The sequence below is a fragment of the Parus major genome, chromosome 13, assembly GCF_001522545.3.
Source record: "Parus major isolate Abel chromosome 13, Parus_major1.1, whole genome shotgun sequence".
Lineage (NCBI taxonomy): Eukaryota > Metazoa > Chordata > Aves > Passeriformes > Paridae > Parus > Parus major.
In genome coordinates, this window is record NC_031782.1 from 6,133,776 (window position 1) to 6,147,652 (window position 13,877).

General features: G+C 54.6%; 1 protein-coding gene and 1 long non-coding RNA gene across 2 annotated transcripts; one reads left to right on the plus strand and one right to left on the minus strand.

The window, feature by feature from the left end:
- Positions 1 to 709: 709 nt before the first annotated feature.
- On the plus strand, positions 710 to 10,955 carry SPARC (secreted protein acidic and cysteine rich). Its single transcript, XM_015642172.2, has 10 exons — positions 710 to 836; positions 6,684 to 6,752; positions 6,948 to 6,998; positions 7,154 to 7,238; positions 7,658 to 7,779; positions 7,987 to 8,107; positions 8,289 to 8,422; positions 8,590 to 8,738; positions 9,325 to 9,473; positions 9,649 to 10,955. Exons 2-10 carry the CDS (start codon positions 6,696 to 6,698, stop codon positions 9,675 to 9,677), a joined length of 897 nt encoding a protein of 298 aa, XP_015497658.1. The 5' UTR covers positions 710 to 836; positions 6,684 to 6,695; the 3' UTR covers positions 9,678 to 10,955.
- Positions 848 to 2,121, minus strand: LOC109022867. The gene is made up of 3 exons (XR_002002256.2): positions 1,960 to 2,121; positions 1,440 to 1,522; positions 848 to 1,357 (listed from the first exon to the last, which is right to left on the minus strand). It is a non-coding gene; the product is annotated as an uncharacterized LOC109022867 (long non-coding RNA).
- Positions 10,956 to 13,877: the final 2,922 nt, after the last annotated feature.

A 13,877-nucleotide genomic window follows, 5' to 3' on the forward strand; every position in this document is an offset into this window, starting at 1 on the left:
CTTTGCTGCTTGGCTGCCTCTGGCTGGGCAGCTGCTCCAGCTGAGTTATGATCTGTAAAGTCAAAATAGTGAGTGGTGTCTGAAGAGACCACTGAATTCAGCTGACTGGCAATTCTGACTGTGTTTTGTTCAATCAGTCCAGATCTGCTGGACGATAACCACAGCAGAGAGACCAGTCTGCTGAGAGTCACATCTACCAGCTCAGCATTTCTCTGCCTACTTACAGCATTTCAGATATGTCTTTATCCTCCACATTCTCTGGGTCATTCTTTCCACTCCCTCTCCACAAGGCAGTCATAGATATCAGCAATGTTAGGATTGGGTGCAGGAGCAAAAACTCTCCTGCTCTCCTCTGTGTTCCTCTGAGGATGGGAAACACCAGCTCAGGGACTGAGAAATGACAGCATTTAACATTATAATCGCAGGAGCCCGAGGTGTTAGGAGGTGCAAAACCAGGCAGAGATGGCATTCCCGCATCCCCCAGGGCTGTCAGTCCGGGAGAGAAAGAGAACTGAAAACTCATGGCAGCAGCTGCTGTGACAGTGACTCTGCCGGGAGGGCTGCGCTGGGGACTGCTCTGTCCCTGACAGGGACCCCTTCATCTCCAGCTTGATTTCTCTGGTCTATCCTCTGGAGCCAGGCTCAGGGACTGCCCACTGGGAAGCGGAGGAGAGGAAGAGACCGATTTGGAAAGCTAGGGAGGAGGAGGAGGGGGAGAGGCAGAGGGAAACCCAGCCCACCCTTCGGCTTCCTCCAGCCTCCTTCTAAAACTTGCAGATTCCTCCAGCCTGTCCAAGCGCCTGAAGTTCCCTCAGCCGTGCTGCCGGGACTGCGAGGTATGGCCCGAGCTCCGCGTTTGCCTTTGCTGTGCTTTTCCTCCGTACACGGGGGTCCCCACAGCCCCTCTTGTGGGGTCCTCATAGCCCCACTCGTGGGGTCCCCACAGCCCCTCTTGTGGGGTCCCCACAGCCCCTCTTGTGGGGTCCTCATAGCCCCTCTTGTGGGGTCCTCATAGCCCCACTCGTGGGGTCCCCACAGCCCCACTCGTGGGGTCCCTGCATCCAGCGCTGGCAATGCATCCCTCGGGATGCGGAGTTGGACGCTCTCCACCCCAAGCATTGGATTTAGAGACCCCTCCTGACTTCACCCCTTTCTCCTCTTTGCGGCATTTCCACTTCTAAGCTGTCTCTTACTCAATTTCGCTGCCAGAGTTTTATTGCTTTGGTGGCATCTGACTGTAAGGGTTTAACCTGTCCTCACTCTTCTCTCTCCTCCCTTTTTCCCCTCTGGGTTTTCAGCTGGTGGGTAGTTCCTTAGCGAGATCCGTGACACCAAGGTCTGGGCACATCAAACCAGCCTGCAGAGAAAATCAGATTTAGTTACGAACAATCCCCATTTCTCCCAGCCTGAGGTGTGTTGGCAGGTGATGTTTTACTCACCAGAGTATCCAGAGGAAGAACAAAAGAGCTGCCGACTTCATCTCAGTGGTTTTATTTTTTCAGTGCAGCCGGTCTTATTTCTCCTTTGGGAAAAAAAAAAAAAAAAAGAAAAAAAAAGACACTCGGCTTTTTGTTCCAAGCAAACTCTGAAAGCCTTTCAAGTCTGCTGCCCTGGCTTGCCGAACTCTGGCTGATCGACTGTTAGGGAGACGGAGATTGCAGGAGAGGAGGAGCAAAGCTCTTTTGGGGTGTTTTGTTAAGTTTTAAGAGCTTGGGTTCCGCCAGGCACAATTTTAGGTGCACACAGAAGAGACGAGGGCTTGTCTCCTTTAAAGGCAGCTGCTGTCCTTCCCAGCCCCGTGACTTGACAATCTAACTCTGCTCTTTGTGTCCCCTCTTTTAAGAAAGCTCCACTCTGTTGCATCCAGCCAAAAAAAGAAGGGAAATGTAAGCGGTTGGGGGCGGAATTCCCACCCAAACCGAAAGGCAGAACTTTCAAGTTGGAATGAAACGGGGGTACCGGGAATGTCACCAGAACTCCCGAGTCCTCAGGGACGACCAACTTGAAACAGCCCAAAAACTCAGCATCCCTCCAGAAGGACAAAAGTTAATTGCAGCCGTTTGTTAGGGTGGATCGGGCGAGTTTTCAGTGGAAATGAAAGGCTGGTGCGTCCGGAGCAGCAGCTAAAGCCAAGCCATTGTCTGCCACATCGGCAGGAGCAGGGGTGCGGGCGCTGTTGGGAGGGGGAAGAGCAGAAATAAACTTTTCAAACTTTTTTTTCAAGCCCCTCCTTCCACAACACTCTGCTCTTCCATGACTCAGTCCCAGAGGAATGTCGGCTCCCATGGAAACCTTTTCTGGGTCCTGCGGTCCGAGGGATGTCAGGGCTGTTATCGCTGGAGCGGCTGTGGCAGGGCAGGTCCAGGGAATGCTCTGGAGATGGTTTGCATTTTTGCAGAGGGTTTATCGGACAGTTTATTCCGTGCCTCCTCTGCGGAGCTGTGCGGAATCAGCTGGTTGCACCCCGCGGGCCGCAGGGACCTCCCGCACCTGGCACAGAAATATCCGAGCTGCTTTTCACACTGCCTTAGCTCCAGCCCACAGCGAAGAAAAAGCTCAGGCAGGACAGCAAAATCATGTCTCACCTGTCTGCACAGGGCTCATCCATGAGCCCGCAGCCCACTGCTCATCCGGGCACTTTTCTTGGTGCTAATTTAAGTGTTTTCTATTCTGGATTCAATCTGCAGCCCGGAGAAACTATGACAGCTGTGATGGGCCTGGGCTCTTGCTGTTCTATCAACAAGCCCTGTAAGATCTGAGCATTTCTGAGTCACAGAGAGCTGCTCAGCTCCCAGCACAGGGAATGAATGGGTTCACACTGTTGTGGTGTAGCCGTGTCTTTGGTGACTCTACATGGGCACAGGGGGTAGGGAGATTTTTTTCCCCACCGTGTTTTACTTGGAGTGTGTAAGTGCACGTGTGTGCTAAAGGGAATTTCACTTCCATCTAATCCTTGTGTGGCTTTCTGAGCCTGCACAGTGTGTGAAAGGGGTCTGTGCAGGTTGCAAGAGCCAGGCTGGCTTCTGCCTAGTCCCCTGCCCTGCTCCCCAGGCACCCAAGGCAGCTGCAGCACATCTGGGTGAGCCAGCACTCAACATGCAGGGACCCGTTCAGCAGGGAGCTTTATGGGGACTCACACAAACAGTTCTGGCTTCAAATGGAATTTTAGCCTGGGAGTGGCTGCTGAGTAAAGCTCAGAGGGTCCTGCTTTCATAGGGAGGTCAGGGCCGGGCGGTGGGGACCCATCCCTGGTGTTGTGTCTCTGTGGAGGTCACACTTGGTCACCCATCTGCACCTTGAAAACTGTGGTCCCACTTGGGGCTTGGCAGAATCTTTCTTTTTCTGGACCAGCTCTGCCTTTACTGTCAGTGTGAGGTGGGGGAATGCCAGATCCTCCAGACACTTGGACAAGCAGTGGGCAGAGGGAGGTGGGTGCAGGAGGCCCTGCTGTGGGCTGGGGTGCAGGCAGGAGCTGGGCACAGGTGGGTTTTGCCCAGCCATTGCCCATTCCTGCCCCCATGGCCACACTGGGGGGAGGCAGCAGAGCCCCTGGCCAGGGTTAGCAGGGGTGAGCCCGGTGGCCTCGGGGAGGAGCTGTCAAAGTGGCCACGCAGAGACTCCTCCCCACACTAACGTGGCATCCCAAAGGGCTTACGCAACCCTGGACAGGGCCAGCAGCTCATGGACCACGCTCTGCTGTCCATGGAGCCTCTCCTGGAGGCTGCAGCTTCGTCAGTGCCCTCCCCAACCCACAAAGAGCCCCAGGCTGGGGTCCCATGAGAGACCCACAGACCCAGTGGCACACATCTCCTCTGCACATCGCTGCAGGGTATCCTCCCCATCAGGAGAAGCTGATGATTGTGCCACAAGCTCGGGGGAGCGTGGTGAGAGTTCCCCAGAGCAGCTGGCTTGGAGCGTGTGGAGGTGCTGAGGGTCAGCCTCAGCCCTCTCTACACCCCATGGTTTTCTCCTTTGGGATGTGGCTGCAAAATGCAATGTGCAGCTGGAGCTGAGGGCCATGCTGGAGAGGTGAACCACTGAGAGGGGTTTCTAGGAGCCCCCAGACTCTGTTTATAGAGTGACTGGGAGCTGAAGTCCCCATGTAGGATGCAAGTGGGATCAGATATTTAACAGCCTGTGCAGTCCATGGGTGCCCTGTTGTGTGCTCAATCCACAGCATTCAAGAGGGCAGGCCTGAGGAGAGGGTGGTGACCATGGAACTTCTCTTATTCTATATTCAGCAGCCCTTTCTGTGCTGGTTTCCAGCATCCTGCAAAATGCTGGTGTCTGCTGATTCCTTTAGGATGCAGAAGGTCCTAAGACCCTGCTTGCTAAAATCCTTTTCCCTGTTTTCTTCTGTCCAAAATCAACCCCTGGCTTCACCCCCCTTGCTGCTCTCTGCCCTCCACGGGGCTCACAAAGCAGTGCCAGGCATTCCCAGTGCAGAGCCCCTCAGGGATCCTCCCAGGTCCCTCCAGCTGGGGGTGGATGCTGAGCTCGTGGTGTGGCCCAGCTGCCAGCTCCAAAGAGCATCCTCTTGGATAGCAGGAGCATGGTTGCTCCACAAGGAGGGAGACTTGCACCGTGGACCGCGTTATCCTGATGGAGCAATCCTGTGTGCAGGGCTCCTGAGCTGTTACTTCAGGATTTTTGATCAGGAATGACCACTTGCAACCCAGCCAGGGGCTCACAGACACTGCAATGTCCTCGCTGCACAGGCTTTGCCTCCAAAAGTTTGTTGTTCTATAATAAATCTGTTTTACCATCTAAGGCACAAGACAGCACTGCAGAGCTTGTTTGCTCAGACTTTTTCATGCTCCTTCTTCCTCCAAACATAACACTGGCAGCTCCAACTGTCTGCTGGCTCTTAGCAAACCTGTAATTCCCTGACCCCACTTACTGCATGCCCAGACTTTTTGATTCAAGGCTTTTTTAAAGCCTGGGGAAATGATCTAAGACAGCCTTGGTGTGGGGTTGGGTTCCTCTTAGTGCCACCTTCCACATGTGCATGCACTGCCCTCTCCTCCAGGCTGGGCATTGCCCAGTGAGCATCCCTGAACCTCAGAGCACCTTCCAAAGCAAACAAGACCCTGGGAGAAGCCCAGGAGGAGCCTTTACTAGCCAGGGAATACCAGCAAGGGAGGAGATGGCCAGAATCACCTGTACTTTTCCATCTCCCTCCACAAACAACCCTTCCAGGAGTGAAGAACCAATGATCTTTGCTGGCAAACTCTGTCAGAGCTCACAGAAGCCTCCAGAACAAATCAGGATGAGGGGAAGGGGCAGCTCACACCAAGCAGGAGAGGAGGGAGCTGCTCAGCTGAAGCCTTGAGAGAGCAAAAGGGCTCATCACCCGTCCCCACAAGCCCTTCACACCACCACAGCAGCCATCCCCACCACCCCCTCCCTGCCCTCCATTCCCTGACCCCTGTTTTGCACAGACACCCCACTAGAGGCTGGGTGAGGTTGGAAAGAGGATTTGCTCTAATTTTGCTGAATTAGGAAGCAGAGGCCAGCTGGGTTGGTGTCCTGGCAGCACAGCCTTGGTGTGGCTTTATACCCAGAGAGCTGCTGTGCGTGAGGAGGAGATGGGTGCAGGGACATTAGATACCCTGGGAGAGAAGAAGAAACCTTGTCCAACGCTTTCTGTCCCAGCAGGTCCCTCTGTGGCTGGCCCCAGGGCAGCCCGTGGTGCTCTGGACATGCAGGTGGAGCGGGGTAGGCGGAAGGGAAGCCTTGGCAGGGGGACAGGAGGGAGAACGGGGCTGTTTGAGTGTCCCCGCGGGCGGAAGGCAGCGGGCAGCCCGAGCTGTCAGCACGGCGATGCCACTGGCATATTAAGAGGCCAGCTGAGCTCCTCAGCCCGCACACAGAGCGCCTCAGCCCTGCCAAACAGGAACCGGGGGGGACAAGGACAGGGCCGTGTCACCAGCTGCGAGCTCCTGGCTCACATCACAGCCCGTGTTAGCTGGGCTGCCGCGTCCCACTGAGGCCCAGACTTGGAGGGTGCAGAGGGCTCGTCCTTCTGGAGCTCGTGTCCCAGCAGGACACGGCCACAAAGTGGTTTTGGTCCCTCAAACCCAATGTGGGGACCCTCAGGTTAGACAGGAAAGGGAAAAACAACAATAAACATCCCAACATTTTGGGGTGCTGGGAATGAGGGACTGGTCTCTGATACCTCTAGGGGTGTCTGTGTCCATGAGGGAAGGGATTTTCTAAAGGATTTAATTCTCAAGTGCTCTGTCTCATTGTCTCCCTTCCTTCATCCACTTCCATGTTTCTTCTGACTGATAACTAAGAAGATGGAGTTTCATTCCTTGTACCTGGCACTAATATCAGGGGATTTTTAACATGAAAAATGTGGGGGGATTGGTGAAAAAAAAAGAAGCCTCCAGAGAAGGAAAGAGCCATTTTGACTGTGATTTTCCTAAAGGTATCCAGGAGAGAAACAGACATCTAAACCCCACTGTCTCATTTTGCAAAATCAAACGGATTTATCTTGGAAACATGATTTGGCCCAAGGTTTTGGCTAGAAAAGCCAGCATGTGGGTCTGTAATGCTGAACAGACGAGGCAGGAAATGGAGAGGACGCCCTTCTCAAAGTGTCTGAGTGCTCAGCCTGGAGCCCAGCGGCACACAGCGGCCTCCTTCCTCATCCCTCCTCTTCCTCTCTTTTATTCAAGGTCTGCTGAAAGATGAGGGCCTGGATTTTCTTCCTTCTCTGCCTGGCAGGAAAAGCCCTGGCAGCGCCGGTAAGTGCAGGAGACAGTGAAGCCTCTGCTGTTGGGGTTGTCCAAACGGAGTAGCCGATGGGGATTTTCTTTTGGAACAAATAAAGTACTGAGGAATGAGGGACAACTTGAGGGTGGCCCTACTGCCTATTCCAGTGGGTCACCCCCCTTGGGACTGTCCCATGGACCCACACTCGTGTGCATTTTCCTCTGCAGCAGGAGGCTCTGCCCGATGAGACCGAGGTCATCGAAGATCCCACCACAGAGGTAAGGGGTTCTGTCCCTCCTCCTCCTCATCCCTCCCCTCAGCACCCACTGCTCTGGAAAGAACATCTCCAGAGCTCTGGGGAGCCATGGGGCTGCTCTGCCTCCCAGGAGCTGGGGCTGTGCACCCACAGAGGGAACACCAACCTCTTTTGCAGGAGCCCGTGGGGGCTAATCCTGTCCAGGTGGAGGTGGGAGAGTTCGAGGAACCCACCGAGGATGTAGAGGAGATTGTTGCAGAGAGTGAGTGATTCTTCCCCTCCCCTCCAGCCAGCAGGGACACTGTCCCCTCCCTGTGTGGGGGAGCTTTAGCCACCCCAAACAGTGAAGGGCTCCTTTGGGAAGGGCTGTAGCACAAGGACAATGCCAGCCTGGATGCACACTTAAAGGAAAAGAGGCACATGGCCTCTTCCAGCCCTGGGCTCTCTGTAAGCCCATATTTGCAACAGAAAAGCCATTGGTGTGGCTACAGAAAGAAGTCCAGGATTAGCCCCAGGGCTAATATGCACTTCTGGCAATCCCCACATCTTCCCAGTGTGAGAATAGATGTGGGGGGCGGTCCCTGGCGATATCTCAGTCTTTCCTCTGTGCTGAGGTGCCCCAAGCATGTTGTGGGAGGTGAGGATGTGTCTGGCTCTGACTTTGCTCCCTTCCTGCCCCAGACCCCTGCCAGAACCACCACTGCAAGCACGGCAAGGTGTGCGAGGTGGATGACAACAACTCACCCATGTGTGTGTGCCAGGACCCCTCCAGCTGCCCCGCCACCGCCGGCGTCTTCGAGAAGGTGAGGGCAGGATCTGCGTGGTGGCCCAGGGCAGGGAGGGACCCACGTGGGCTTTGCCAGAGATGGTGACACATGAAGAAAGAGTCAGGGTGGCTGGTCCCCATCTGGTGGTGAAATAGGAGCCATTGCCCACTCCAGGAAACAAGTTAAACATCTCGTTTGGAGGCTCTCCCTGCCTCTCACACAGCATCTCCCCTTCCTGTGCAGGTCTGTGGCACTGACAACAAGACCTACGACTCCTCCTGCCATTTCTTTGCCACCAAGTGCACCTTGGAGGGAACCAAGAAGGGACACAAGCTGCACCTGGACTACATTGGGCCTTGCAAATGTAAGTGGAGCCACTCCCTCAGACGAGGGGACCCTGTGGGCACAACCCCCGTGGTCACAACCTGATGGAGAGCAAAGGTCCTGGCAAGCTCGGGGCTGAGGTGGGAGGGCACTGGGGCTGCGTGTCCAGGTGTGGAGCTGCACGTCCAGACGCTGCACTGACCACTGTGTGTGACTTGCAGTCATCCCTGCCTGCCTGGACACTGAGCTGACCGAGTTCCCCCTGCGCATGCGGGACTGGCTCAAGAACGTGCTGATCACTCTGTACGAGCGCGACGAGGACAACAACCTGCTGACCGAAAAGCAGAAGCTCAAGGTGGGGGACAGGGGAAGGGGTCTGGGAGCTCACCCCAAAAGGGAGGCCAGCACAGACAGGGTGCTCATCCAGAATTACCTGTGGGATTCCTGTAAAGACCCTCCCAAGGTCCCCCCCTGCACCCCATTTCCCTGCTGACAAGGCCTCCCCCGCCTCTCCCACGGCAGGTGAAGAAGATCCATGAGAACGAGAAGCGTCTGGAGGCCGGTGACCACACCGTGGAGCTCCTGGCCCGGGACTTTGAGAAGAACTACAACATGTACATCTTCCCTGTGCACTGGCAGTTCGGGCAGCTGGACCAGCACCCCATTGATGGGTGAGTGCCAGCAGAGCAGGATGAGGACCCCACCAGAACCATTTCCTGCCTGAGGACCAGGGTGATTTGGCAGTAGAAGGTGTCAAGGCAGGCTGGAGGTGTGACACAAGTGGGTGGCTGGTGGCAGAGGTTGTGGCAAACCAGGCGGGGGTAGAGGCACCTTTGCCTCCCACAAACTGCTCTTCTGCAGGAAGAGGGGCCTCCCCCAGCCCCAGCTGCTCCCACCTCCCTTGGGTGTGGAGTTTCTCTCTTCTCAGATTTACTGGTCTATGATAGTGCCCTAAAATATCTTCATCCAGAGGCCCTGGGATAACTTCAGCAGCTGAGAGAGCAGCTGCTGGCTTAGCTGAGGCTGCAGATGGGCAGGAGACTGATCACACAGGCAGGCCTGTGGGGTGGGGGCAGCTGGCAGGGACCCCCAGCTGGTGGCTATTTTGTGACCAGCACGGCTGGCTGCAAAGGCAGACCCCAGTCCTTGACCCCTGTGACACTCAGCGGCTGATACTGCCAGGGCAGTGGGACAGCAGCCAAAGCAGAGAGCTGGGGCCAGCCCCTTCCCTCCTGTGACCCGTGGTCACCTTGGCAGGTACCTGTCCCACACCGAGCTGGCCCCGCTGCGTGCCCCCCTGATCCCCATGGAGCACTGCACCACTCGCTTCTTCGAGGCCTGTGACCTGGACAACGACAAGTACATCGCCCTGGAGGAGTGGGCCAGCTGCTTCGGCATCAAGGAGAGTAAGTCCTGAGGAGGGCAGGAATGGGGTGGAGGGGAGGCTGAAGAGCACCCCCAGGACCACCAGTGTGGATGAAGCATTGCATTCCAGCCAGCCCTGGGTGAGGGGAAGCAGGGGGAGCGGGACCCTGGCAGCATCCACCTCCTAACTCTTATCTCTCTCTTTTCCTTCCACAGAGGACATAGACAAGGATCTTGTGATCTAAACACTTGCCTTCCTGCTCTGCTGCCAACTTTGTCATGTTTTAACCTTCCCACTTCCTTTGGTTTTTAAACTGCTTTTGTTTTGTTTTGTTTTGTTTTTCCCTGGGAACAAGGTGCTAATATAGGTCTAAACATATGTAGTAACGGTGCTAAGAGAAATAACAGTCCTCTTTCATAGCCTTATCTATTACCACTAGATTACTCATCCAGCTGTTTCCACACACTCTTACCAGCCTTTTCTCTCTCCTACGTCTTTACTGCTGATTGTTTCTGTGCTAGATATCCGCTCTGCCTCACCATCCGCTAGATCAACTTCTCTTAACTTCTCACTAACATCGTGTTCCTGGACACATCAGACACGAAACCCTCTCAGCTGATTCACCACCCCAGTCACAGATGCCAGCGAGGGAAGGCAGAGCCAGAGGATGTAGGAGGATTGGGTTCCCAAGCAGAGCAGCTGCAGATGACATTGTCGCCATCCAGCTCGTGGTAGGAAGGATGGAGAGGGGTGAGAAAGACAGAAAGGTGGTAGGATTTTGTTTTCTTTTTGTTTTTTTTTCTTCCCTCCCATTCCCAGGGCTTGAATTTAGCAGTTATTGGGCACAGAAAAAAAAAATAAATAAAAAAAAATGGAGAAATTTAAAACAAGTGAACAGGGAAGCGCACAGAATTTAAAACAAATAAGATGAAATCATTCCCATCCTGTAAAGTCCTCTTGAATAATAAAGGTTTGAAAGTGCTACATGCTTCACCATCACTCAATGACCACGCTGCTGTCGTGTTTTCTGTGCGAGATGGGGTGTGGCCGCCTGTTCCCCGGGGTGTGTGTGGCTCGCCTTGATGTTGTGATTCAGCTGTAGGTGAGATAAAGCTCTTGGCTCTCCCCAGATCACAGTGCCCTTAAGCACTTCCCACCCCTCTGCCTTGGCTGTGCTTAAATTCCAGCCCTGCTGTCCCAGGGAAGCTGTGTCAGACTTGGAAGGGATATTTCTGCCCAGAAAGTGGAGTCTTTGCCACATGCTCGAGGGAAAGGCTGTCATATTTTTTTCCTGTTGTGGATTTAAGGGATGCAAAGGATGGAAGGGAGAAGGTATGTAGATTTTGCTTTATATGAGAGGGTCCTGACAGGAGCAAAGCGATGGTTAAATCTCACAGGCTGAGAACTCTTTTTTTACCTCTGAATATTCCCTGTGCCTTATATTATTAAATTTCTGCCACAGTGTGAGCAACCTGATGAGTCTCTGTAATAAAAAATACTGATTTGAAACACTGACAATAAACCAGCCTGCAGTGTTCCTCTGTTTCATCCCATCCCATGTGAGAGGGATTGCCCCCTCAACACCAACCTCATGCGCGGGTTCAAGTTGTTACCACAGGTCTCCCAGTCCCAAAAAAGGTTCTGGTCCAAGGTAAGCTGAGGTGCTTCTGCCCATTCCAGCCCATCACTGCAAAGGGCTTGGGGAATATTGGATGGGTAACCTGGGGGCAGAGACGGGGTCACTGCAGCAGCCAGCACAGACACTCACATGGCTCTCAGGCCCTTGCTTTCATCAGCAATAAAATCCCTGGGAAAGCCAAAAAGGCACACTAGGAAAATAAACACCCTCATTTGCATTGGCTAAAAATAGCCAAGTTGCAAGAGCTCTGGCTCAGCTGTGAGGTCCCTGTTGACAGCCCCTGTGGGATGTGCCCTGCTCCCAGCAGGGTCGGGTCCTGCACAGGGTCACTCCTGGCTGCAGAGCCCTGGCAGATCCCACAGCTCACAATTGCTTTGTACTGCAGAGTTGTTTGACCCCAGTGGGAAAGCTGCTGCACAGAGGGGCCAGGTGAGGGTTTTCCACCCCTGTGTGAAGCACAGCACCCACTCCAGCTGGCCACACTGCTTCCCAGGGCTGCTAGCCAAAGGGGGGGTCTCAGTGGGGACAGTGAATGCCTCCCCACTGTGGGAGCAGCTGCTGCAAACTGGCAGACCTGGCACAGAGAGGGGCACCACTGCCCGTGACCCCTGCAAGAGCTGGATGTGATTCACCTCCAGGCCTGTTGAGAGAAGGTTTGGGCAGGGGAGAGGGCAGGAAGACAGGCAGGGGCTGGAGGAGATGGGCCATCCTGTGTAAACCTGCTTTCCAGTGACTCCCCCTGAGCCAGAAACCCTCACTGCACTGCCCCATGAGATTCAGCTGCAATCCTGCCAGTGCTGCCACACAGGCATGGGAGCTTGGGTCCTGTGCAAGGGAAGGCTTTCCAGCCCTCCTCTTCCCTGCCTTCCCCTCTGGAGTCAGCTCTAAGTGCCAGCAAGCCCAGGAAAGCCAGCAGGCTGCACCAGGAGGGCTGGTGGCTCTGGAAGGAGCAGTGATCCGTCTCCAAGGCCATGTCCCATCCCATGGGACAGCACTCGTGTCCCAGCAGTCTGGAAGAGCCCAAAGGAGCCAACCCAGAGCTGTAACAAAGTGCATCTGCCCTGACTTTAACTGAGCATCAGAATGAGCTCAGGAGGTCAAAGCTGGGGCTCTCTTAACCCTTCAAAGGTCACAGCCTGAAGCATCAAGTGGCTGGAATTTCACTGCCTTGGGGCAAATGCCATACAAGGGGTTATGTCAGGACTTGAGGAATAAGCTGGCCTCTGCTTTCAGACCCAGCCAGTCAGCAAGGGTGGAACAGAACAGCCCTTTCCCTGTTAGAGCCGAAATTGAGCCTTCCCGTGCCTCCACAGCAGTAAAGGAACTCGCCTGTACTTTCCCAGTGGAAACTCTCCCTGTGGTTTGTGCTGACTGAGGACACAGTTTGCAAACCTGAAAAAAAGAAACTGAAAAAAAAGAAAAATAACAGATCTGGATCCAAAACCAGCACCAGCCTGACCCGAGTGCTACAGTGCATCTGCAGAGGTGGTTCCTTTGGGGAAGTTTCTCACTGAGCCATGTCCTGCATTCCAAGGAAAGATGGGGCAAAGATTTCTGTAGAGATTCGTGTTGTCCTGTCTGTTTTCCTGACCCTTATTTTTGTAAGAGGAACAAACTGTGGCGTAAATACTGCATTAAAGTCTGTGGCCTCAGTGTACAAAATGCAGGTGATGAAAAAGGTGACAAGCCAGGGATCACCATGACTGCTCCAGTCACACGCCTGGAAACAGCCTGGACTCAGAGCCTCGCTTTTGTAAGGTGGAGCTGCACCTGGAGCTGCTTCTACTCTAGCTAACAGTGGCACTGGAAACCCATGAAATTAAACTCATCCTACAGCACAGAATCATGGAATCACAGAAATTTCTGGGTTGGAAGGGACCAACAAGGATCTCTGAGTCCAACTCCTGAGACAGGACAACCCCAAGAATTACACCATGTGCCCGAGAGCGTTGTCCAAATGCTTCCTGAAATCAGGCAGGCACTGTGGCCACTTCCCTTGGGAGCCTCTTCCAGTGCCCAACACCCCCTCTGTGGATAATGTCCAACCTAAGCCTCCCCTGACACATCTTCACATCAATCCCTCAGGCTCCATGTGTGAGGGCTGGTATTTCACACAGGTTCAAGCTAAAATCAGCCCTGCAAAGGAAGGTTGAGCCATGTAACTGAGGGCTCCGACCCGTGTTCAGGTATCCAGGGTGGTGGGGTTGATGGAGTTACCATTCCCAGTGGGAATCTCACACACAGGTCTCTCTCACAGCAGTTCAAGCACAGCCAGAATGACTTCTGAGTGGGGATCTTATCATGGCACAGAGAGTGTCCCCCAGTGTCAGGATCACCTCCACCCCTCTACCCTGCTCCAGCTTGAGGAGCAGCTTCCAAACTGCCCATATCCACAGCAGAGCATCCTTTTGTCTTAAAAGCTCATCTATTTCAAGGATGGACGAATTCACTAAAATCTTGCCCAACCTCCAGCGAAGGGGGAAACACTTCCAGGGTCGCATCTCCCTGGGCTGGCCTGGAGGGAGGGCAGAGGGCAAGGAAACAGAAACACTGTGGTCTGCCCCCTGAAAGCGTGAAAAGCGCGTCCTCTCCTTCCTCCTCCTCCTCCTGCTGCTCCCGGCTGATCCCATCGTGGGCAGCGGCGCGGAGCGGCCGGCGGGGGGAGCGATATGGCCGGGGATGGAGCCGGGAGCTGCGGGGAGGCTCTGCCCGAGCGGGCGGTCCCGGGGCTGCCGGACACCGGCGGGAGGAGGAACCCGCTCCCGCATCCCTCAGCTGAGGGCTCTGCCCTTCCCAGCGGAGCGG

What these genes read in the sequence shown, in the direction of transcription:
- SPARC (XM_015642172.2), top strand. Translation starts at nt 6,696, where the DNA reads ATGAGGGCCTGGATTTTCTTCCTTCTCTGCCTGGCAGGAAAAGCCCTG. An exon ending in CCGAAAAGCAGAAGCTCAAG is followed by an intron (nt 8,423 to 8,589) that starts GTGGGGGACAGG and finishes CTCCCACGGCAG; the next exon opens with GTGAAGAAGATCCATGAGAA. An exon ending in CTGCTTCGGCATCAAGGAGA is followed by an intron (nt 9,474 to 9,648) that starts GTAAGTCCTGAG and finishes TTCCTTCCACAG; the next exon opens with AGGACATAGACAAGGATCTT.